General features: G+C 40.1%; 1 protein-coding gene across 1 annotated transcript in view; it reads left to right on the top strand.

Annotated features, from left to right (window-relative positions):
* The window catches only part of hmcn1 (hemicentin 1), a 489,515-nt gene that overhangs the window by 75,902 nt on the left and 388,405 nt on the right, over window positions 1–25,208 (top strand). Inside the window, exons 3-4 of the mRNA XM_073063293.1 lie at window positions 3,474–3,632; window positions 10,804–10,926. Coding sequence (XP_072919394.1) covers window positions 3,474–3,632; window positions 10,804–10,926 — 282 coding nt within the window. The remainder of the gene's footprint in view (window positions 1–3,473; window positions 3,633–10,803; window positions 10,927–25,208) is intronic.

Raw genomic sequence — 25,208 nt, 5'->3', positions numbered from 1 at the left:
CAATCCTTTTTCCTTTGATCTAATATTTTATTTAACTTGTTATCGACAGCTGAATGATTTTAAATATGCACCTTTGTGCCTTAGTTATTATAGTTTGCAACAAAGGTATTATTTTTCTTCTCTCATTGCTTGTTTGCTTTGAAGCTATCTGAATCAGCATCTGCCATTGAAAATGAGAGATAGAAATCAACTTGGACACTAGGGAGAGTCTTTCAGCTCTTCCTCACCATAATGATTACACTTCAGAGCTGGTTAATTGGCTGTAAATGTATTTGTTATATAAATGGTGTTTCTGCCTTCTGTTACAACAATCCTGGCAGCTTTCTCGCCAGCACCAAAAAGTTAGCTTTGGTAGACTTGTATATGTCCATCTCAGAGAATAAACAAAGGTCTCTGTTTAGTTCCCATATGAAATTTCATACAGCAGTACTTCAGAATGTCAGCTTAAACTTTGTGCACAAGTTCCTGGACTAGGGTTAAACCTAGAATACTCCCCATTCAGCAGTGAAGCACAGCTGACATGTAAACAAGACCAGACTATGGGCACAAATCTTCCTTGTTGTCCCCAGAACATTGGTTGCTTGCTGTTATACTAGTTAACATAGTTTCTCAATCCAACAGAGCCTCCTTGTATTTCAGACCCTTGTAAGCTGTAAATAACAAGGATGTGACATCATCCTTGCCGGTGGAACTCAAGTCACTTTGTGTCGACTTCTCTCATACTCTGGTCACTATTCTCTAAATTATTGAGTGGTACATTGTTAGTTTCAAATAATCTGTCCATCATTGCATCCTCAACTTACTGATCTAGAAAGCCACCTCTTCTATCCTCTGCGAATCAATCAGCCATACTTCTAACAAATTTAGAACACTGAGTTGATAAAGATTGTGCTTCTATAATTGTTGTACTTCCCTTATTAGATGTTTCTCCATTTTCCTAACTTGCCCCTTGATTTTTACAGGCTTATAAATTTAACTGATGTCAGAACTCCCCATGCCCTTGGAGCCAGGTGGAGATTCACATTCAATGTAAAAAGCAGAAATATGAGCACAGTCATTGGTTCCTTCAGTAAGAAGCAAGGAGAATATTTGAATAGGAGTGGACAATTCCATTGCACAATGCACATCCGTGATATCAACTCTATTTACTGCTTTTAATTGCATTCCTTGATAATTAAGAATAGCCTTGGTCTTCAAAATTTTCTTTGATCCAGTATCTCTGGTGTGTGGGTAGAAAACCATCCTTCCTAATCCACTCCTAAATAGCTATATTCTAATTCTGAGACCCTGATCTAAGTTTCCTCTAAAGGAGAGAGTGGCTTTTCTTTACAATAGACAGTAGGTGCAGGAGTAGGCCATTCGGCCCTTCTAGCCAGCACCGCCATTCACTGTGATCATGGCTGATCATACACAATCAGTACCCCGTTCCTGCCCTCTCCCCATATCCCTTGACCCCGCTATCTATAAGAGCTCTATCTAACTTTATTGAATAGCTTTATTCATTTATAAGCACCTCAATTAGATCATCAATCCTGCCCCACCTCCAAACATCTAAACTGGAGGGATTGCTGTTCATGCAGTATTTTCTCATAAGATTAGCTTTTAAGCAGCATCAGTTTAATTATTCTAGTTTGGTATTTCCTTCTGAAGTGATACGTCTGTCCGAATGAGCAGCACACAATGCTGAACACAGCGTTCTTCATGCGGGCTGACCCTCCTGAGTGGAAGATGTTTTAAACATAATTAGCGGGAATAGTTAATTATCACAAGGGGAATGTAAAGACTAATAAGGTAAATGTGTGTGCAGGGAACTAGAGATGAAGCAGACTTGACCGCATTGGTGTTTTCTTAGGAAAAATGACAACACGTTTCCTTCTAAAAGAAGCCTTGTTGCAAATAGTTTAAGTTACAAATCCTTTGTACTCTTACTTCTACAATCTGGGTTATTTGCAAAACGAGAGCAGCACTCTGGGGGAACTCAGCAAGCTAGGCAGCATTTATGGGAAGGAATAAAGGATCAATGATTTGTGCCGAGACCCTTCATCAGGATTAAAGCATTTAAAAAAAATTAAAGCCATTGATCTGGATTTTGCCAGCTTTTCACGTTAGTATAAGTGGGTGATTCTGGCAGGCTATCTTAGTTAAGAATTGGTGGGTACCTCTCAGTCCGTAAGTGTGAATTTGATGTCTTGTGAAGATGAACATTCGAGCTTTCGAATACTCCGTTTGATGTGCTACCTAGTCCGTCCCCTAGGCAACACAAGTTAGGAATTAATGGCTTCCCCTGATGATCAAATTGGTCCTTCATTGTATTGCAGTAACAAAACCGATCTCAGCCTGTTAGTCAAGAGACAACAATTGCTAGCATCATGCAGCTCAAAATAGTGAAAAAAAATTTGTTTCATTAAGAAGCTTTCATTATTTTTATAACTTAAGGTATTAAACTTTGTATGTTGGAGCAGCAGGGAAAATGGAGCTAATTATCGTAGGGCTGATGTGCAGATCACAAATGCAAGCTAGCTGTCCATAACATGGGCTTCTCTTTCAATCCAGGATATAAGTCAGGGGTTCCCAACCTTTTTTATGCCATGGACCAATACTGTTAAACAAGGGGTCCGTGGACCCCAGGTTGGGAACCCCTGAATTATAAGTGAACACTTTTTATCCATGTAATTTAAGAACTTTGATTTTACGTCTGCCTCCAGTCTTCTGAGCTTTTCCTGTGAAAGTCGAGGCTACATTTTTGTGTAGGTCCTTGTGATTAAGGAGGACAATCTTTCTAACTGTCACATTCCTCATGATTTCGGAACAGCAGGAAACATTACTTCTTTTTAAAGGGAGATACTGGAATGATTTTCAGTTGGTGCTTGAGGGCTTGTTTCTTATTTAGCTCTTGCCAAATGCTTGCTAATGGGGAAAAGAACAATTTTCAGCCAGCATTCCATTCATTTTGATGCACATGTCTTAATTCCAGATGTGCCCTTTTGTTGAGCCCAAAAGTCAAATTGTACGTTAATTTATAGATTGATGCTGGCCCTAAAGCAATGCATGTCACAGAAAAAAATGACCATTATAGCCCAACTAGTTACACTTTTATAAATATCTGATATCCTTTAAAATAAATCAAAAGAAGATAGCAAAATTAATGTTCGTTCCAAATTGCAAAAGCACTTGATCTGGATGGATGCTGGAAGCAGCCTCAAGAATAATTTTGGAGTCAGTTAATTGTTGAAAGGCAAGGAAAGAGAAAGGTAGATCTCCATCAAGAGATGACCTGTTGGGGCAAAATAGATGTTTGTTTTTCCTTTGGACCATTATCAGTATTAAGTTCATTTGTGATGAAGTTTGCCGAAAACCTTTCTCTTTTGCCTTTTAAAGTTGTGACAATTAGCTCTAAGTGGGATCCACTGATCCTTGTTGAAAGATGAAGTTGAATTCTGTTGACAAAGTTTTTGTTCATCATTCAAAAACAGGGCGGTGGTGACTGTCCAGAAATGAGCATCAGTGCAATCAAAATCGCTTTGGAAATTTCTCTTCCTGGGTCTTTCATCTACGTCTTCACGGATGCGCGGTCAAAGGACTACAGGCTTGCTCACGATGTTTTACAGCTTATCCAGCAGAAGCAATCTCAGGTGAGCCATGCCTAAATGCACTCACTTTCACAGGATGTTACTGTAACCTCAGACGAAAACTGGCAATGTTGAAAATTTCAGTGATTCACATAATGTTTTGTATTATTTCCCCTATTTCACGCTAAACTTAGTATATGATATTCAGAGTAAAATAAATTTACTACTAAATTTTCAAGATAATGTTAATCATTTGCTAAGTATGTTTTACTTGTCCATTGTTCGGGCAATGTAATCCTATTTGTCAACTATATTCATCTAAAAGTTTGGTCACATTTTGCTTCCCCCATGACAATGTACATTGTTAAATGCTTTAGCTTTTTTCTCAAAGCATCGGTAATTTGACATGTAAAAATAATATATCCCAGGACCTTGTCTCCTGGAATGACAATTAGCCAGCCAAGTCTCCTTCCAGTCCCCGCTTAACTAATGTGTCTATATTCACTTTACTACATGTCACATCCCTTGGGGAGTTAATTTGTGAAGCTTTGAATCATGTCCTACACTTCTACTTTTGTAACATTGCCTCGCGTAACCCTTCCCTCAGCTTATTTATGGATACCTAAGTTATTTGTGCATTTTAGCCCCTAATTAAGCAGTGCCATGAATTTAAAAATCTTGTCCTTGCTTTCAAATACATCTGTGATTGTTCCCTTCTGTTAGTTTTTAATTTCTCTGGTTATTTGTGCTGCTGCAAAATCTGAGCATCTCCAACATTGATTGCTAATCCAATGTGGGCTGTTCGTTCAGCTATTGCAACCTTTTGAATTCCCTCCAGAATTTGTCTGCCCCTCTCAAAATCTTGCCTGTTAGACTTGGCTGATAGTAATCTGTCTTGATGTTGCCTTGTATGCTTTGGAATCATTTATTTTATCAGTGTTCTGGTGAAGAGACTTGGATTTTGCTAGTGCATTATATGTAGCTTATAAAAGGAAGCTATTATAATACACAAGATGTGCTATTAAGTGACAAATTGAAATGATTTTATGCCTTTAAGAAGACAAAAGATAGTATATTGCAGGTTTTTCTTGGCAGTCATCTGGTTCAGAAACTACTTTATTGCTCTTCTCTGAATTTTCTTCAATTCTGCATCTGGCCTGGAGCATTGAAATCAAAATTGCACACAGCACCCCATGTACTGCCCCAATAAAGTTAGATTTGATTTCAGCATTACTTAGACATGTCCCTCTTTAGCCAGACATTCCTAATCTTAATTTTGTTTTCATTGCCTGCAAGCACTGATTGGATGATATAATCATTTTAACTGCAACATTGAAAATCTGTCCTGTTCCTTAAACTTTTGCATATTCCTACCAATGGATTCAATATTCACCGCTTTCACAACTAATATTTGTAGCTGCAGAATGTTTGGTAGGATATGCCATTGCACCCCTTACTAAATTCAACAGTTCTTTTTATCCCTGCAACTTTTACCAAGGAGAAGAAAATGATGATACCATTTTCTCTCACAGTAGGCTTCTGACTTGGACTCACTGTTTGGGATTCTCTGCTTACTGTAACTGTTGGGGCATTGTCACCACAAGCAATTCAAATCCAAGATTCACCATTACCACTGAATAGTGAGGGCTGTGCAGTAAAGAATGACACCTGTTCTGGCAGCACAAGAACAGAAAATTAAAAGAAAAAATATTTAGGTCTCCTACTAATGCTTTTGTGTCCTAGCTTTGCGTCTGCTACCTTACTTTCATTGTGTGAACATGCAGAGTAAATGTACAAGGATGTTGCTGGGACTTGAGGACATGAGTTACAGGGAAAGTTTAAATAGGTTAGGACTTCCTTCCCTGAAAGATAGAAGATTGAGGGGGGGGATTTGATGGACATGCACAAAATTATGAGGGGTATAGCTGCAAGAAGGCTTTTTCCACTGAGATTGAGTGAGACTAGAAGTAGAAGTCATGGGTTAAGGGTGAAAGGAGAATTGTTTAAGGGGAACAGAGGGGAACTACTTCACTCAGAGGGAGGTGAGAGTGTGGAACGAACTGCCAGCGCAAGAGGTGCATGTGCATTTGAGTTCAATGATTTATAGAAACTTAGATAGGAGCATGGATGGGAGGGGTATGGTGGGCTATGGTCTGAGTGCAGGTTGATGAGAGTAGACAGATTGGCATGGACTAGATGGGCCAAATGGCCTGGCTCACTGCTGTAGTGTTCTATGATTCCATGTACGGACTTCATGCTATTATATTGCATACCATTGGCCACACACCTGATTTAGCATGTAGTGGAAATAAAAACAAGATTGCATTGGATCTACAAACTACTAAAACTCTCATGCTCTGTCTGTCTGTTTGTGACTTCCAATTAGTGCAAGCAGTGCATTACAGCGGCACTATTTTTGGCTAAATCGACTTAAAATGTGCTAACTTACAGAATGCAGGCAAATTCAGGGTTATATATTCGTATAAAATTGCTCACTTGCCAAAATCAACAGCCCCGCTTTCACCCGAGAGCCGATGTCAGCCATGATGGAAACCATGATGCGTGTGCATGGCCAGCCTCAGAAGTGACTCACGATGCTCACAGAGCCGATCCCACCTTCCATGGAAACCACGATACGTGCACACGGCCAGCCTCAGCAGCGACTCACGATGCTCACAGAGCCGATCCCACCTTCCATGGAAACCACGACACGTGCACACGGCCAGCCTCGGCAGCGACTCACGATGCTCACAGAGCCGATCCCACCTTCCATGGAAACCACGACACGTGCACACGGCCAGCCTCGGCAGCGACTCACGATGCTCACAGAGCCGATCCCACCTTCCATGGAAACCACGATACGTGCACACGGCCAGCCTCAGCAGCGACTCACGATGCTCACAGAGCCGATCCCACCTTCCATGGAAACCACGACACGTGCACACGGCCAGCCTCGGCAGCGACTCACGATGCTCACAGAGCCGATCCCACCTTCCATGGAAACCACGATACGTGCACACGGCCAGCCTCAGCAGCGACTCACGATGCTCACAGCAGCGACACCAACCTGAGCATGAGGGCAGGGCAGCTCTATTTCGAGCAGTCACATTCTGCTAATCACCATCAACATGTGCAGGATGGGGACAGATCTAACTGCCACCCATCAATAAGAGATAATTAAATCTAATTGTAATGACGTACTTTGAAACACCCATCAAACCCTTTGCTGCAGTCAAAGGACAGTGGTGACTATATCACGTCCATTTAGGGGAGCGCAAACCACATCATCAAGAATCATCAGCATCCTGTAAGCTTTGGTGTTACTGCTTCGTATCTTCTATCCAGCATTAGGGTAAAAAAGATATAGTCAGCCTAATTATGACCTGTGGAAAGAAATGGGGGACATTATGGTCAAAGAGATGACACCAAACATCATCAGGAAGCAGCAAGGAGAGAGAGAGAACAAGAATTGGATGAGGCCAGGGCCGCACGACTCCAGGATCAAAGAGTCAGGACAAAAAAGATGAGAGAAGTAGAGACAGAGGAGGAGAGGCATGCACGTCTCCAGAATGACAAAAACAGGCACAGAAGGAGAAGAGAGGAAGAGACAAAGGAGCTGAGAAATGCACGTCTCCAGGATCAGAGACAAACAAACTGCAGAAGAGATGAAGAGACGGGGGATGAAAGGGCTGCACTTCTCCAGAATGACAATGTGAGGCGTAAGGGTGGCAGATCAACCAGAAATGTTACCATCAGAAGTATCCTTCGTTAAACGAGGAGGAGCTATATTTGCCTTGCAACGCGTCCTTCTTCTTTAATAAACTCAGGTTTTCTTCTTCAATTTCCAAAGCAAAGTGATACCAATAGCATTCAGAAAAATTTAATGTTCATTCTGGTCACATCAGACTGCACTACCCTTCTCTCAAAGGGTGCCCCAATGGGTTACCCCATTGTCTAGTAAGTTATAAAAATCTTAATCCACATTTCCAGGTATGCCTTTTTCATTGATAATTGATTTTCATTCTCACATGTACCAATTTTACTATCAGCTTTACAACCATACATCAGTTTGGCCCATCAATTTAAAATGTGTAGAGGTAATGAGTCATTGTAATTTAACTTGGGTAATGCTTCTCAGAAATCCATTCTTTTTGAAATGGGAAGAGTTTGTTATACTTAAAGTGAAGCAAGCATGGTTGAAGGGATTGGTGAATTGCTGTGCTTAAGTGTTAGAAGTTAAATACTCCTCTACCCAATTTTAGCTTTTAATGTATTAGCACAAGTCAGATGTACAACAAAGCTCCCTCAACACGGTGAAACACAGAGAAATTCCACTTTTGATCAAAATAAATTTCTTGTTTCTCAAACTGACTCAAACAGAACCAGAGTTAATCTGTCTTGTTCCCATACAAAGCATTATTATAACCTTGGGATGGAGATTGTGAGCAGCAGTTATTTTGGTGCTACTCAAAGGTGGTTTATTGAAATGAAATCTTCCAATCTGAAAGCTAATTTGAGTTGCTAAAATTCATTTAATTTATTGTTGATGTGGCTAGCAGGGCAGAATTTTTTTTTAATATAACAAACATCTTCGTCTGTGTTTAATCCTCTATTGCTCCAATTTGAGGTTTATCTATGGTTGGACTGCCTTCTATCTAAGAAACGTAATAACTTCATCCTGGATGGCATCCATTAAATTGAGTGAGCAGTGCAGAGCTGAGCTGGCCTTATTCACTTTGTGCTTTCACTGCTTCTGAGGAAGCAGAAATGGTGAATGGACTATCCAGACTCTATATCACTGAGTTATATCAGTCACAGCATTCACCATTGAAATTCAGAATTGTTTTCAGATTCCAAATCTGTCTGTCAAGAAATCTTTTACTGTGTTCCACAGTCAAGACTGCTGTAGATTAAAGTAATTGAGCTGTATCTTCTGTTTCATTGAATAAACTTTGTGGGAAGGGTATTGCCAGAGATCAGGGAATTATATTTTTTTGCCACTCTTGGTGATTCTCAGATTAGAAGAAATAGAAACTATATTGAATCTAAGGTTCGAACCAAATAAATTGCAAGCCTAATTTGGGACTAATTTGAAAATGGTCTGCACAAGTGTTATGCCCTGATCTATAGAATTATCTGAAACTCCTTGAACAAATCAAGTTCCAGTGCTAACTTAAACAAAAATTCTATATTGTCAAGTAGGTAATTTGGTTGGCTAACCGACTGCATCTAATCGCAGTGTCTGACTGCAAGCACAGTGGTCAAAAGCTAAAGGATTGCTGACATTGTAACATCACCTTGAGAGGTTTATGACTTAATGGGTTGCTCAAGGATAAAGTAAATGTTTGAAAGAAAATTCTTTCAAGGATTTTGCTAAACCACCACAAGGCAGGTGGATATAAAACTGATTTGGCGACAGCAAGACACCATCTACCTGGTGAGCAGTCTGTGTGCCTTCTGCAGGACTTAGTATGAGGTCCCTTTGCAATCTGTGGTAGCTAAAGGACTTTGGCTTAACTGTAGGAAAGTGATTGAGAAGAAAGCAATAAGCTGGTCTGGTGGTGTCTAATGAGATACAGTTAACAGAAATGCAGGATTATATGTTTGGGACTAGGAGCAGGGGAAGGGATGCCACAAAGATTGGAAGGAGAACAAGAGATCTGGAGGGTCTGAGGGACTTGGATTATATGCCTACATCTTCTGGAAGCAAATAGGAAAGCAGAGGCATTGAACACAAGCAGGATGGTTATGCTATAGCAGTAAGAGACATTGATTAGACAATGCACAGGTATGGTCTATAGGTTTTGATCAACACAGAATTTGAAAGGTAATGTGCAAGAGATGAAGAAATATTGCCAGTGAAGAGTTGGGCTGGTTGGGAAACTTGGCTTGAGCACACTTGGAAAAGATGATGAGACGGAGGGGAGATTTAGTGAAAAGTGTATAAAATCTGGGGTTTAGATTGGATAAGCAGGATCTTGGCTTTTATGAATTTTATGGGTTTAATATAAGGGATAGATGGTCAAGGTATGAATGAGAGTTTCTGTGACCAGAGAGAAAAGTGTGAAACTCACTGCCTGAAAGAAAGTAAAAGATAGGTGCTTTATAATAATAAATGTATATTTGAAGTGTGGTAATTTTCAATGCCAGAAACCTAGAGATGGGAAATAAAATGTACCAGAATAACTCTTCTGTGGAGCTGTGCATATGATGTGTGAATATTTTCCTTCCATGTAATAAATTTCAGTTACCCTCTTGGTTGGAAATCTAAACATAGAAACCACAAAGCTATCCATTTGTGGGTGAGCAAACCTCTCAACAATTTTGCAGAATAGAGATACTGTTCCTGGAATCATTTGAGGCAATGATAAATGCCTGCTACATTGGTGCTCAGTTTTAACCCATGTTAAGTGAATGATCATGTACTTTTTGAGGAAGTAATATTGCAGTTCAAATGCAATATAAGCAATTTCATATGAAAACATAATTAAAGTAAGTGTACAAGTGCAAGATAGAGTTGACGCTGTAAATGAGTAATGAAATCTGAGTGTTGGAAATACTCAGCAGGTCACTAAGTATTTAACTTCTCAGACTGATTGTTTTTGAATTAGAAAATATCATTTAAAGTTACTGTGTTGTCCTCCAAATTGCCATACTTTGCAATACTTTGTGTAATATCAGTAAGGACAAGTGATGTATCTTTGTCGCGGTAAGCTCATGGATAATGTAGAGAAAGGCAAATGCTTCATTTTCAATTTGCTATCTGAGAACTTTCAACTACCAATGTCCAAATGCCCTGCTGAATAACTGAAGGCTACACCATTAAAATGTGTATGTAGGCACTCATTGTCTGAGCTCACATACCAATGCAACGACCTGGAGTTTACCGAGATCTAGATTTTTCAAATCATACACTCAGGGTTGAGTCACTACTTTCTAGAATGGGTACTAAAGGAAGAATATTGTGAGTTGAAATTTTCTTTTGTCTGAGATTTTGTGACATTGTAATTGTGGCAAATTTTCAGGCGTTGAAAGTATTTTGAAAATTACTGTCTCATTTCATTTTAATATCCTGTTCTAAAATAGGACACTGAAGGATGTTAAATATAAAGAATCATAACACTGACCTATTCAATTAACTCTTTCAGTTGTCATACTAAATTGCCTGGAAGAAATTTGGAATTAATGCAAAACAAGTCATGATTTAAATTAAGTTCACTGTTCTCTGTTTTAGGTTGTATTTGTGCTCACTGGGGACTGTGATGATCGAAGCCATGTTGGCTATAAGGTCTATGAAGAGATTGCCTCCACAAGTTCTGGCCAGGTCTTCCATCTTGACAAGAAACAAGTGAACGAGGTAAAGTTAGAAATAAGCTGGCAAGTTCACTTTGGTCAATAAAGGACCTTTTCTGAAATGATATTTTCTCAGAATCAATTCATTAAGTGCAGTCAACTTGTGTCTATTTTAAGTTCATGATGCGTTCTCAGGGGTAATTAGTAATGTGCAATTAATACTGGGCTTGTGAGTGGTGCCCATTTTTCAGAAAATGAAAGATTAGAAGTCCTGTTTTCACTCACTGCACTGTTTAAAATTGAGGTTAATTGGAACATCAATGACAACATTTTCCTGATATCCCAAATCTTTCTTCACTTGTTTGGAACAATTTGGAAAGCACAGAAAACGTACATTCCGACAAAGAGGAAGTATTCTGAAGGCAGGATGATGCAACTGTAGCTGGCAAGAGAAGTCAAAGCCAACATAAAAGCAAAAGAGAGGGCATATAATAGAGCAAAAATTGGTGGGAAGTTAGAGGATTGGGAAATTTTTTAAAACCAACAGAAGGCAACTAATAAAACCATAAGGGAGGACATTGTATCTGTGTTCACTGTGGGGGCCACTAGCAGTATGCCAGAAGTTACTGGGGAGAAGGTGCTAGGAAGACTAAAAGATCTGAAGATAAGGTCATCTGGACTTGATGTACTATATCCCAAGGTTCTAAAAGAGACAGTGAAGAGATTGTGAAGGCATTAGTAATGATCTTTTAAGAATCACTAGACCCTGCAGTAGTTCTGGAGGATTGTAAAATTGCAAATGTTGCTCTACTTTTCAGGGGAGGGAGGCAAAAGAAAGGACACCATAAGCCATTTAGCCTGATCTCTGTGGTTGGGAAGATGTTGGAGTCAATTGTTAAAGATGTTGTTTCAGGGTACTTGGAGGCACGTGACAAAATAGGACAAAGTCAGCATGGTTTCCTTAAGAGAAAATCTTGCCTGACAAATCTTTTAGAGTTCTTTGAAGAAAGAGCAAGCATGATAGACAAAGGAGAATCGATCAGTGGATGTGGTGTACTTTGATTTTCAGAAGACCTTTGGCAAGGTGCCACACAGGAGGCTGCTAAACATGATAAGAACCCAGGGTATTACAGGAAAGATACTAGCATGAATAAAGCATTGGCAGATTGGTAGGAGGCAAAGAGTGGGAATATAGGAATCCTTTTTGGATTGGCTGCTGGTAACTACTGGTGTTCAGCAGGGGTCTGTGTTGGGACTGTTGCTTTTTGTGTTGTATGTCAATGATTGGGTGGTGGAATTGAGCCAGGTTTGCCGACATAGATGAGTGGAGGGGCTGGTAGGTTTGAGAAAGCAGAGAGGCTGCAGAAGGACTTGAACAGATTGGGTGAATGAGCAAAGAGAAAGCAGATGGAACACAGTACCGGGAAGTGTATGGTCGTGCACTCTGGTAGAAGGAATATAAGCATGAGACTATTTTCTAAATGGGGAGGAAATTCAAAAAATCTGAGGTGCAAATGGATTTGGGATTCCTTGTGCTGGATTCCCTAAAGGTTAATTTGTAGATTGAATTGGTGGTGAAAAAGGCAACTGCAACGTTAGCATTAATTTCAAGAGGACCAGAATATAAAAGCAAGGACGTAATGCTGAGGCTTTATAAAGCACTGGTGAGGCCTCACTTGGAGCATTATGAACAGTTTTGGGCCCCTTACCCAGGAAAGGATGTGCTGGCATTGGAGAGGGCTCAGAGGAGGTTTGCGAGAATGATTCTGGGAATGAAATGGTTATCATGAGAGCAGCGATTGAAGGCATTGGGCCTGTACTTGCTGGCATTTAGAAGAACGAAGGGATATCTCATTCAAACCTACCGGATGTTGAAAGGCCTAGATCAGGGATTCTCAACCTTTTTTTATGCCATGGACCAATACCATAATGTAAGGGGTCTATGGACCCCAGGTTGGGAACCCATGTCTTTGATAGGGTGGATATGAAGAATATATTTCCTTTTGGGGGAGTCTAGGACCAGAGGGCACAGCCTCCAAATTGAGGGATGTTTAAGAACAAAGATGAGGAGGAATTTCTTTAGCCAGATGGTGGTCAACCTGTGGAATTCATTGCCTGGTCTGTGGAGACCAGGTCACTGGGCGCATTTAAGGGAGTTGATAGGTTCTTGACTAGTCAGGGAGTGAAAGGTTATGGGGAGAAAGCAGGAGAATGGGGTTGATTGGGAAATGGGTTAGCTATAATGAAATAGTGGAGTAGATTCGATGGGCTGAATGGCCTAGTTCTGCTGTGTCTTATTGTCTTGGTTTTTCTTCTACAGCAAGCAGATTTGGATTCTTTTGTAATTTGCTTTGCCTTTGCTTTGGATCTTATCAGAACAGGTAGCTTTTGGAGCCAGTCATCATTATAAAGTCAGCTTGACAGCAGTGGAATCTTTACGTTACACAGTGTTAGTTATAGGTATCCAGCCCAAATTTTGTTCTGCTCAATGTGATAGTTACTGAGGATAAACCCATTATTCTCCAGATCTACCCATGTGCAGTATGTAGTATTGGATTAGGATGTAGAGTTGTTATTTTTCTCATATTTTTCTTATTTAACATTCCTATGCTTGTGTTTTTATATAATAACCTATATACATAATCGTTCATTATATTTTCCAGTAATCAATCCAGTTATACCTACATTTTTCTAGAAGCTTCTTCATTTCTCTGTGTCACATCACTTGAATCTGGTTATTTTATAGGTTAATTGTTATCACTGGAATTTTTTGTTTATCTCCAGTCTGAGTATGAGTCGACCATGACTTATTTTTTTGTTTTTGTTTGTTTATTCTTCATTCTTGTAACACTTGATAAAATGGCCGTAAGCTACAAGTTTTATGGCCATTCTTGACTTCCGAAGAACCCTGGATTGCAAAAGCCCTAGAAACCAGCAGTAGGGAACCAAGATTGTAAACAAATTTTCTTGAGTCAGCCATTTCACGTCCTTGTATCACTGTTTATTCTTGAACCTCTGATAGTTGTCTCCCTTCACTGCCACCTAGCTAAATGACAATGATCTGATATGTGATACAATGAGCAATTCCATGTGGTATTATTCTAAAGTGAACTATCATTAGTTTCCAAAGCTTCGAGCATACAAGTGTGTTTTGTATCTTTAGATAAATGTGAATTAATTTGTTTATTAGTGTATGTGTAAACGAAGCCGTGTCTCCACCAATCTGAAAAAATGATTTTTTACCATAAATTTGTCATTTTATATTCAAGCTGCTAGTGATGGTATTATTCCATGACTAAACTGCCTGTCATGGCACTTGATGAAATGCTTTCTGAAAATCCATAAAAGCAATGTCTATTGCAATTCCTTTATCTTCATTACTAAAAGGAAAATCAATCAGGGTGGTTAAACATGAAATACCCTTAACAAATCATCCCTGGCTCTCTTTAGTAATTTGAACTTTTCCATTTTCCTTTTAATTTTTGTCTAATTTTTTCCCCTCTTTCTAACAGCTTCTGCACTGCCAAGGTTAAATCTACCAATCTATAGGTGTTGTAAATGAAGATATTATTTTGGCTACTTTCCAGTTCTCTTCCAGCACTTCCCAAATATCTTGACGATAATGGCAATCCATTCTGCAATCTCTTCCACCTCTCTCAGCCACCATGGACATGTATTTTCTGAATGAGATGACTTGTTTACTTTAAACACAGTTGACCTTTCCAGTGCCACCTGCCTCACTATTTTCTCCCATCCATTATCTATATTATGCCTATACTTGATTTTTAGCAGTGTCCTCCCCATTCTGAAAATCTGTGGGTTAAAGGGGCAAAGTTGGCCCATCCTGTTCATACAGGTTCTTGGTGCTGGGCAGCAGATGCTATTTGCCTGCTAACTGCCTAGTGTCAGAAGTTAAATATGGGAGGTGCAGTTTGTATGTTGGTTAATGCAGATTGCAGAGCTTTCCCCTTTCTCCATTCAAAGAACTTTGCTATATGTTGGACTCGTGGTACCTATGATCCATGATTCTCTTTGTATATACAAAGGAATCTTGTTCTTGCATTTTCTTTTCCCTTTCACTTATTGCATTTCATCGTCAGTACACATTAACTATCCTTCACCCTGGGGAATGCTTTGAATTATTGTCCAGATGTTTCTAATAAGCTCCATTGCATGTACATTGAGTACTTATTGACACACGAAGACTCCTTCATAAAACCTGAAACGGTAATGGAAAAATTGCAAGAATCTTCAGGAACAGATGTTGATAAAATCTTTAATCGAAGAAAGTCTTGAACAAATCCAAAGAAAGCATTGCTCTCAATATTTGTGGTTTACTTTTAGGGACAAAGAATGTCATTCTGGTTAATGTGGTAAAAATGTTAATCTGAGGTACAGAACATACTTTAGCAAAATGCCCTGTAATGCAAGCATACTGTTTATCATGTTAAAAAGCTTAATACTCTGTTGATTAACACCATATTTTTTTCTGGCAAAATAAATGCAGATAGAAAAATAAATACAATCATAACAGGGAATTAATTAATATTTGATAATGAGCAAATGTTCAGATATTTAATTGGCAACAGTGAGAAACAAACCTGTGTTGTTTTAACAGTTAAGCAGCTCATAAACCAAGACAACAAATACTGAATGTTTTAAGAATGTTGTATCTACCTTGAGATTGAACTGAAATTAGTTGCATTCTTGTTCAAAATTCACCCCCTTGCCTGAATGATTTTTGTGGGGAGGGGAGTGCTAAAAGGAATATTAAGTCTGCTGTGAGAGATGGTGTGTTTTAAAAATCCAACACTAACCCACTAAACTCCACATTTATCTTGAGAGAAACAAGTTCATCTACTTAACTTACGCAAGAGGCGTGTTGGCAAATTCAACATGTCACTGAGTTTAATGTGAAGTGCACAGGTTTTCTGAGTTCATGAAAATTCTGCATTAAGTTGGCCTAACTCAGCAAGAAATCAAGACGTACAAACAAGCTGGATGAACTCAGCAGGTCGGGCAGCATCCATTGAAATGAGCTCATTTCATTGAAATCAGCAATGGATGCTGTCTGACCTGCTGAGTTCATCCAGCTTGTTTGTACGTCTTGATTTGACCACAGCACCTGCAGTGTACTTTGTGTTTACCAGCAAGAAATGCTGCAGGCTCTCATCTGCATTCTTAAATAACTTCTGAAAGGCTTTTTATCTGCAGAAGCTCAACTTTGAATACTGGAAGCACTGGAGAGTGTTTGATTGTAATTTGGGTTAACGTTGTGGATGCTGACATTCATTTCTGAACATCAGAACTATCCATTTTCTAGCTGGGCTCTCCAGCTCCCAATGGCACTGAGGTGATGTTCATGCTGCCAGATTGTGGTGTACAGCTGTAAGAGGTTCATGCTCTTTATAACCCGCGTGCATTGGTTCTGTGAAAAAGTCCAGCTTCTAAACAGCTGCATCGTTGTTTTGGCTGTATAGGTGGAGTGTGGGTTCCCTCCCTTGAACAATGCTATCCAAGGAGGCTCACCATTTCCTGTTAGTGCTTGATATTTTACACAGATTTCTCTGCACCCTGTGAGCATGCTCCACTTGTGTCTCCCGCTGACCTCCACTTCATTGCCAAGTAATCCTTCCAGGGGTTTCAGGTTTCCCAGTAGTCACAGCAAGCCATCAGACAGGTGAATGATGCTTAGTTTACCTGAGAGAAGGGGTCTAATTTGCCACCAATGAGGCCTTTTGGAATAAGCAAGATAATGACCAGGTAGGTTGTTAAGTGGGCATTTACACCACAGAATTGCTTCCATAGTTAGCTCAAAGAACTCTCAATGACGTGCAGCATATTCTTCAGCAAATGGGGGCCTGTTTCAGGTTGGCAGCCTATAAGCAGTGGGCTACCACAGAGATTATTGGTGGAGTCATAGGTTTTTTTTTAATAGATTACAGGAATGACTTGAGCAGGGAAACAGAAGTTTTGTAACCACATTTGCAAATGTTGCTAAAGTAGTGTGGAAAGCACATTGTGAAGAGTGCATAAAGACTTTACAGAAATTGATATATTAAACATAGGGCAAAAAATCGCAGATGTAATATAAAATAGGAAAAATAAAGACCATTTTGAATGGAAGAGTAATAAAATAGTTTATTTAAAATGAAACCTATTTCTTGTGAAGTTAATGTCTGCCACAGTCTGTATAAATCACCTTTGTCAAGCCAAGTCACTTTTATTGTCATTTCGACCATAACTGCTGGTACAGTACACAGTAAAAAATGAGACAACGTTTTTTCAGGATCATGGTGTTACAGGACACAGTACAAAAACTAGACTGAACTATGTAAAAAAAAACAACACAGAAAAAAACTACACTATACTACAGACCTACCCAGGACTGCATAAAGTGCACAAAAACAGTGCAGGCATTACAATAAATAATAAACAAGACAATAGGGCAGTAAGGTGTCAGTCCAGGCTCTGGGTATTGAGGAGTCTGATAGCTTGGGGGAAGAAGCTGTTACATAGTCTTGTCGTGAGAGCCCAAATGCTTCGGAGCCTTTTCCCAGGTGGCAGGAGGGAGAAGAGATTGTATGAGGGGTGCGTGGGGTCCTTCATAATGCTGTTTGCTTTGCGGATGCAGTGTGTAGTGTAAATGTCCATAATGGCGGGAAGAGAGACCCTGATGATCTTCTCAGCTGGCCTCACTATTCGCTGCAGGGTCTTGCAATCCGAGATGGTGCAATTTCCGAACCAGGCAGTGATGCAACTGCTCAGGATGCTCTCAATACAACCCCTGTAGAATGTGATGAGGATGGGGGGTGGAAGATGGACTTTCCTCAGCCTTCGTAGAAAGTAGAGATGCTACTGGGCTTTCTTTGCTATGAAGCTGGTGTTGCGGGACCAGGTGAGATTCCCCGCCAGATGAACACCAAGAAATTTGGCGCTCTTAATGATCTCTACTGAGGAGCCGTCGATGTTCAGCGGGGAGTGGTCGCTCTGTACCCTCCTGAAGTCAACAACCATCTCTTTTGTTCACATTCAGAGACAGATTGTTGGCTCTGCACCAGTCTGTTAGCCACTGCACCTCCTCTCTGTAAGCTGACTCATCGTTCTTGCTGATGAGACCCACCACGGTCTTGCTATCGGCGAACTTGATGATATGGTTCGAGCTGTGTGTTGCAGCACAGTCGTGGGTCAGCAGAGTGAACAGCAGTGGACTGAGCACGCAACCCTGGAGAGCCCCTGTGCTCAGTGTGATGGTGTTGGAGATGCTGCTCCCGATCCGGACTGACTGAGGTCTCCCAGTCAGGAAGTCTAGGATCCAGTTGCAGAGGGAGGTGTTCAGGCCCAGTAGGGTCAGCTTTCCAATCAGTTTCTGAGGGATGATTGCGTTGAATGCTGAGCTGAAGTCTATGAAGAGCATTCTAACGTACGTGCCTTTTTTGTCCAGGTGGGTTAGGGCCAGGTGGATGGTGATGACAATGGCGTCATCTGTTGAGCGGTTGGGATGGTACACAGACTGCAGGGGGTCCAGTGAGGAGGGTGCAGGGTCTTGATATGCCTCATGACAAGCCACTTCATGATGATGGATGTGAGTACAGCAGGACTGTAGTCATTTAGGCAGGACACTGAAGACTTCTTCGGCACAGGGACGATGGTGGCAGCCTTGAAGCACGTTGGAATGGTGGTGCTGCTCAGGGAGATGTTGAAGATGTCAGTGAGAACATCTGCTAGCTGGTCTGCACATCCTCTGAGCGCTCTACCAGGGATGTTGTCTGGTCCAGCAGCCTTCCGTGGGTTGACCCTGCACAGGGTTCTTCTCGCGTCGGCCACGGAGAGACACAGCACCTGGTCATTTGTAGGAGGGGTGGACTTTCTTGCCGCCACGTTATTTTCTGCCTCAAAACGGTCGTAAAATTTATTCAGCGCATCTGGGAGGGAGGCATCACCCGCACAGTCAAGTGATGTTGTCCTGTAATTGGTGATGTCCTGGATGCCCTTCCACATGCGCCGTGTGTCACCGCTGTCCTGGAAGTGACTGTGGATTAGCTGGGCATGTGCACGCTTTGCCCCTCTGATGGCTCGGGACAGTTTGGCCCTCGCTGTTGTTAGAGCTGCCTTGTCGCCTGCTCTGAAGGCGGAGTCACGGGACCTCAGCAGCGCACGCACCTCTGCGGTCATCCATGGCTTCTGGTTGGCACGTATACTGATGGTCTTGGATACAGTGACCTTGCCGATGCACTTGCTGATGTAGCTGGTCACTGATTCTGTGTACTCCTCTAAGCTGGTAGAGTTGCCATCGGTTGCAGCCTCCCTGAACATGTGCCAGTCAGTGTTCTCAAAGCAGTCTTGAAGAGCAGAGATGGCTCCTGCTGGCCAGGTTTTCACCTGCTTCTGAACTGGTCTGAAGCGCCTGCCGAGCGGTCTGTATGCTGGGATTAGCATAACAGAGATGTGGTCTGAGTAACCAAGGTGGGGGTGGGGCTCTGCCCGGTACGCGTCGGGGATGTTTGTGTAAACCAGGTCCAACGTGTTCTCCCCCCTCGTTGCAAAGTCCACATACTGATGGAATTTGGGGAGCACTGACTTAAGGTCCGCGTGGTTAAAATCATCGGCAACAATCAACAGTCCATCAGGGTGTGCATTCTGCAGTTCACTAATAGCCCCGTGCAGTTCATTAATAGCCCCGTACAGTTCACAGAGCGCCTCTTTAGCATTAGCGCTGGGGGGAATGTACACACCGACTACAAGGACAGTGGTGAATTCCCGTGGTAAATAAAATGGTCTGCATCTAACAGCCACAAACTCCACTTGCAATGAGCAGTGTCTGGAAACCAGCACAGAGTTCTTACACCATTCCATGTTGATGTAAACACACAAACCACCACCGCGGGTCTTACCGGAGAGAACTGTGGCCCTGTCCGCATGAAACAAGGTGAGCCTGTCCAGCTGAACAGCGGCGTCAGAAATTCCATCGGTGAGCCATGTCTCTGTGAAAACATACGCACAGCAGACTCTGTACTCCCTCCGAGTATTTCGTTGGAGTCGGATGTAGTCCAATTTATTGTCCAGGGAGCAGACATTGGAGAGTAGAATGGACGGGAGGGCCGGCTGGCTAGGGTTTGCTTTTTGCCTGGCATGGACCCCTGCTCGTTTGGCTCACTTCCACTTCCTCGCACATCGCTTACGACGTCTCCATCTCCGGCTACCAGCATCAGGCGAGTCCAAGGATTGTAGGCCCATTCCCCTCAGCAAGCCGAGGTCACGTAATTTAACCAGCAGATCTTTGTGAAGGTTTGTTTTTGGGCGATCTCCGTATTGTAGTAGTACCTGGCGATGGTAGATAGTCGCTCTGTTATCCATGTGCCCTAATCAAAATTTTTTTTATTGATTTTTTTAATGCATTTTCTACAACACTATAAATAAAAAAAACCCAAACCAAAATAGAAAATTAATACAGTGCAAAATAAACATACAATAATAATATAATACAAAAAGTATAATTGAGAAAGCACCCAAATTGAAGTCATGTAAAGTTAGTATCCTCCCCAAGCCCCACAACAAAAAAAAAACTCCAGACCAACCACGACAAAATGTAGAGAATATAAATCAGGACATTCAAACCCCCAAAACTGTAAATACACTTGAAAACAGAAGATAATAATGCCTACTACCAAAAAGAAGAAGAGCTGAAAGTAAGGGACTGAAAAAAAAACTTAATTAAGAGGAAAGTTATGAAAGTACTCAATAAAAGGTCCCCAGACCTTATGAAACTTTATATCCGAATTAAGAATTGAATAATGGATTTTTTCAAGGTCTAAACAGGACATAATATCATTAAGCCATTGAGCATGCGTGGGCGGGGCAACATCTCTCCATCTAAGGAGGATTAGACGTCTAGCCAGGAGAGAAGCAAAAGATAATATTCGACACTTAGTCGAACTCAAACGTATATCTGTCTCACCCAAAAAAACCAAACAGAGCAATTAAAGGGTTAGGTTCTAAGTGGTGATTCAGAATACAGGATAAAGTTATAAAAACATCTTTCCAAAATTTCTCTAAGCTAGGACAGGACCAATACATGTGAATAAGAGAAGCCTCGCCCCTTTTGCATTTATCACAAAGAGGACTAATATTAGGGTAAAATCGAGATAATTTAGATTTGGACATATGGGATCTATGAACAATCTTAAACTGTAAAAGGCAATGGCGAGCACAAAGAGAGGTTGAATTAACCGATTTGAGAATCGAGTCCCAAATCTCATCAGGTAAAGAGATATTTAAATCATGGTCCCAAGCCATTCTAATTTTATCCACAGGGGCACGCCATAAGGATGCTAATTTATCACGAATAAATGATATTAAACCTTTACCCAGTGGATTAATAGAAAGAAAGAAATCCATAACATTTTTCTCAGGCATTTCAGGGAAGTTAGGAATTAAAGAATTGATAAAGTGTCTAATTTGGCGATATCTAAAAAAATGGGCATTAGGCAGATTGAACTTAGCAGAGAGCTGTTGAAAGGATGCGAAGCGATTATCGATAAAAAGATCTTCAAAATGTCTAATGCCCTTCCTATACCAATCATAGAATGTTGAGTCATACATAGTAGGTAAAAAAAGATGATTATGTAAGATAGGACTAGAAAGGGAAAAACCATAAAAACCATAACATTTCCTAAACTGGGCCCATATTCGCAAAGTGTGTCTGACAAGAGGATTAACAATTAGTCTAGAAAAACTACTAGGGAGTGCAGAGCCAAGAAGTGCAGAAATAGATAAATCTTCAGTGGAATTCAACTCCATTGCCACCCAATTAGGACACTCGGATTGGCTATGAAAAAAAGACCAAAAGGTAGTGCAACGTATGTTAGCTGCCCAGTAGTATAAATGAAAGTTAGGTAAGGCCATGCCACCCTCTTTTTTAGATTTTTGAAGATAAACTTTATTAATTCTAGAACACTTATTCTTCCACAGATATGACAAAATAATAGAGTCTAAGGAATCAAAAAAGGTTTTAGGAATAAAAATTGGGATAGATTGAAATAAATATAAAAATTTAGGGAGAACATACATTTTAACAACATTAATACGACCTACCAAGGACATAGATAGAGGTGACCATTGTGACAGACTCTGTTTTGTAGTATATAAAAGATTGGCAAAATTTTCACGAAAAAGATCTTTAAACTTCCTTGTAACTGTAATCCCAAGGTAAGTAAATTGATTATGAACTACTTTAAAGGGGAGGTCACGAAATGCTAATACTTGTGCTAATTTATTAATTGGGAAAAGTTCACTCTTATGTAAATTAAGTTTATAGCCAGAAAACTGGCTAAATTGATCAAGAAGTGAAAACATTGGAGGTAAGGATGTGGACGGATTTGAAAGAAAAAGTAATAGATCATCAGCATAAAGAGAAACTTTATGCTCAACACCCCCCCTCCAAATCCCGGTCAGTTCAGGACAGCTTCGGAATGCTATCGCCAGAGGTTCTATAGCCAAATCAAAGAGAAAGGGACTTAAAGGGCATCCTTGACGGGTGCCACGTTTGAGGTTAAATAGCTGGGATTGCTGAGAATTAGTCAAAACAGAGGCGGTAGGACATAGATACAACAATTTCATCCAAGAGATAAAACTTTGACCAAAGTCAAATTTTTCTAAAACTGCAAAGAGGTAGTTCCACTCTATATGATCAAATGCTTTCTCCGCATCGAGAGAAATAACGCATTCAGGAATCCCAGTTGAAGGTGAATATAAAATGTTAAATAAATGCCGAATGTTTAAAAAAAGGAAGACGGTTTTTAATAAAACCAGTTTGATCATCAGAAATAATAGAGGGAATAACAGTTTCTAATCTATGAGCCAAAACTTTGGCCAAGATTTTAACATCAACATTAAGCAAAGAAATCGGCCTGTATGAGGAGCACTCTGTTGGGTCTTTACCCTTTTTTAATAAAAGAATAATACATGCCTCATTAAAAGAGGGTGGCAATTTACCATAATTAAATGAGTCAGATAGTACTGAGAGTAACTGAGGAGAAAGGAGTGAAGAGAATGATTTATAAAATTCTACGGGGAACCCATCAGGTCCAGGAGATTTTCCTGAAGACAATGCAGAAATTGCAAAGGATATTTCTTCTGATGATATAGGCTCATTAAGTTTTGCTTTAAAATCAGATGAAAGCAAAGGAATATTCAGATTATTTAAGAAAAGATCAACAGAAATATTCTCATTCAGAGATTCAGAGGAATAAAGCCGAGAGTAAAAATTTTTAAATACGTCATTGATTTCTAAGTGATCCGATGTAAAATCCTCATTCTCCTTCCGGATCTTTGTAATATGTTGTTTAGCTTTAGAACGCCTCAGCTGATTAACTAGAAATTTACCAGATTTGTCACCATGAATATAAAAGTGACTCTTACTTTCAAGAAGTTAATCAAAAATTGTGTATCAAACTTAAATTAGAAAATTAAATGAAAGTAACTCCAGGTCTGAAAGGCCACTGCTGCCGTGCCACGCCTCCTCAGATATATTGACACTCAGAGTTAAACACCAGGCTTGGAGTTGGAGTAACATAGGAAAACATACTGGTCCTGAGATAGCCTTGGGTACTGAAGGATTGTCTCTTGAGCAAAGTCTGAACAGAGGTGATGTATGATTCCCAGCTGATGAGATAAATGCTAGGAAGATGTTTTCCCCATGAGGTGGTTTTGGACCAGAAGGCATAACCTCAATAAGAAGTGACCATTCGGGAGTGCAGTAAGGAAGAAATTCAGTTCTTAAGGGGTTAGGAGCATATGGAGTTGTTGGCATTCAAGTAGATGTGCAGCATGATATTACAAGACAAAGTATTGTTTTGCATCAAATGTATTCTGGTACCATTTAACAATTTTATGCTAACAAAAGATTTAATTGTAGTAGCATGTTATAACCAATAAATATTTAGATATTTTGAGCAAACCTTGTGAGACCAACCACCATCCTCCTGGGATTTCCACACCAGTCACCAACCTCTCCTTCTAAGATGCACTATGCAATGTGACTCAATGCCACGTGAAAAATGGTGCTGATCTGAGTGCATTAAATAAGTTTGTAGTTATCACACTAGGATGAGGACAGAAATGGTTTTTGCACAGGCCGATACATTCTTCTGCACCAGATTCCCCAAATTATGCAAATTAATTTAATTATTGAGACTGTTTAAATACAAGATCCTATAAATAATTCACTGATATACTCTAAGTGATGGTGAGGTAACTGGTTTAGCTTCAAAATAAGTATTCCCACTTTGGATAAGCTGTAATCTGCTTCAGGAATGTGTAATGTAATGCAATGTTCTAGACCAATAATAAAGGTCAGCTGCTTGGTCCTTTTGCCAAATGTAATGTGCGTGATTGTCAGTATAATAATATTGTATTAGCTCCATTTCAGGAATGTTCCATTTACAAATACTTGTGGTTGTATTCTGGAACATTATGTTATTATTATGAATAATTGTGAGTTTAAAATTTCATTCATTACCTCCAATTTGGATGAGGTACTTAATACTTATAAACAAAATGCAAATATAACCTCATGGTGAGATTTTTAGGAGCAGACATTTCAACGGTGAAGCAATTGTGGTGATCATGCAAAAATAACTAGACCTGAAGGAGATGAGAACCAGGTTTTTTGCCGCGAGGATCTCATTTTGGCTCATGGTTGGTGTCTTTGTTTTAATTTGCCTTTGGCCAAATTAATTTGCCTTTGCCAACTTCAAGAGTATGTTGCCAAAATACTACTAGCACATTGCCTGTCCCACCAGGACTATTGACCATTGCCACACACCCATTAAAGATGCCTGCTGATTCATTCCCCTGTACATATTTTTTGCAAATCAATCAACCGGGCTGTGTATTTCTCCTTGTAAACAGAAACTGAGACAAGAGGATCCAGTGCAGAAGGTGTGCAGTGCTGGTCTGAAGAAGTAGCTTCTATGTGACTGTAGTGGCGCTGTAGACTGTTCCATTTTCAAAAAGACTCAGCAGCCAATCTCAATAAGTATGTCAGCTGTTATGTTTTGTTCTCCAAAACATTAAAAACTAATTGCAATAGAAAACTAACTTTGTGTTTGTTTACTTTAAGCGAGGTGCACACATATCACATGGCTGTGTCGTGATGAATGTAATTCACTTATTTTTCGATGTAATTTAAAATGAATTATTTAACCAAACAATGCTTAATAAACAACACATTTACAAGATTACTCAAATATTACTGAAATATTAAATACACAACATTCCTTCCTGCTTAGCTATAAACTCCAACTCAATATAGAAAACATCTCAACTATATACACAGTATACAAT

The sequence above is a fragment of the Hemitrygon akajei genome, chromosome 12, assembly GCF_048418815.1.
Source record: "Hemitrygon akajei chromosome 12, sHemAka1.3, whole genome shotgun sequence".
NCBI classification, from domain to species: Eukaryota; Metazoa; Chordata; class Chondrichthyes; order Myliobatiformes; family Dasyatidae; genus Hemitrygon; species Hemitrygon akajei.
This window is presented reverse-complemented; position numbering and strand designations above follow the sequence as displayed.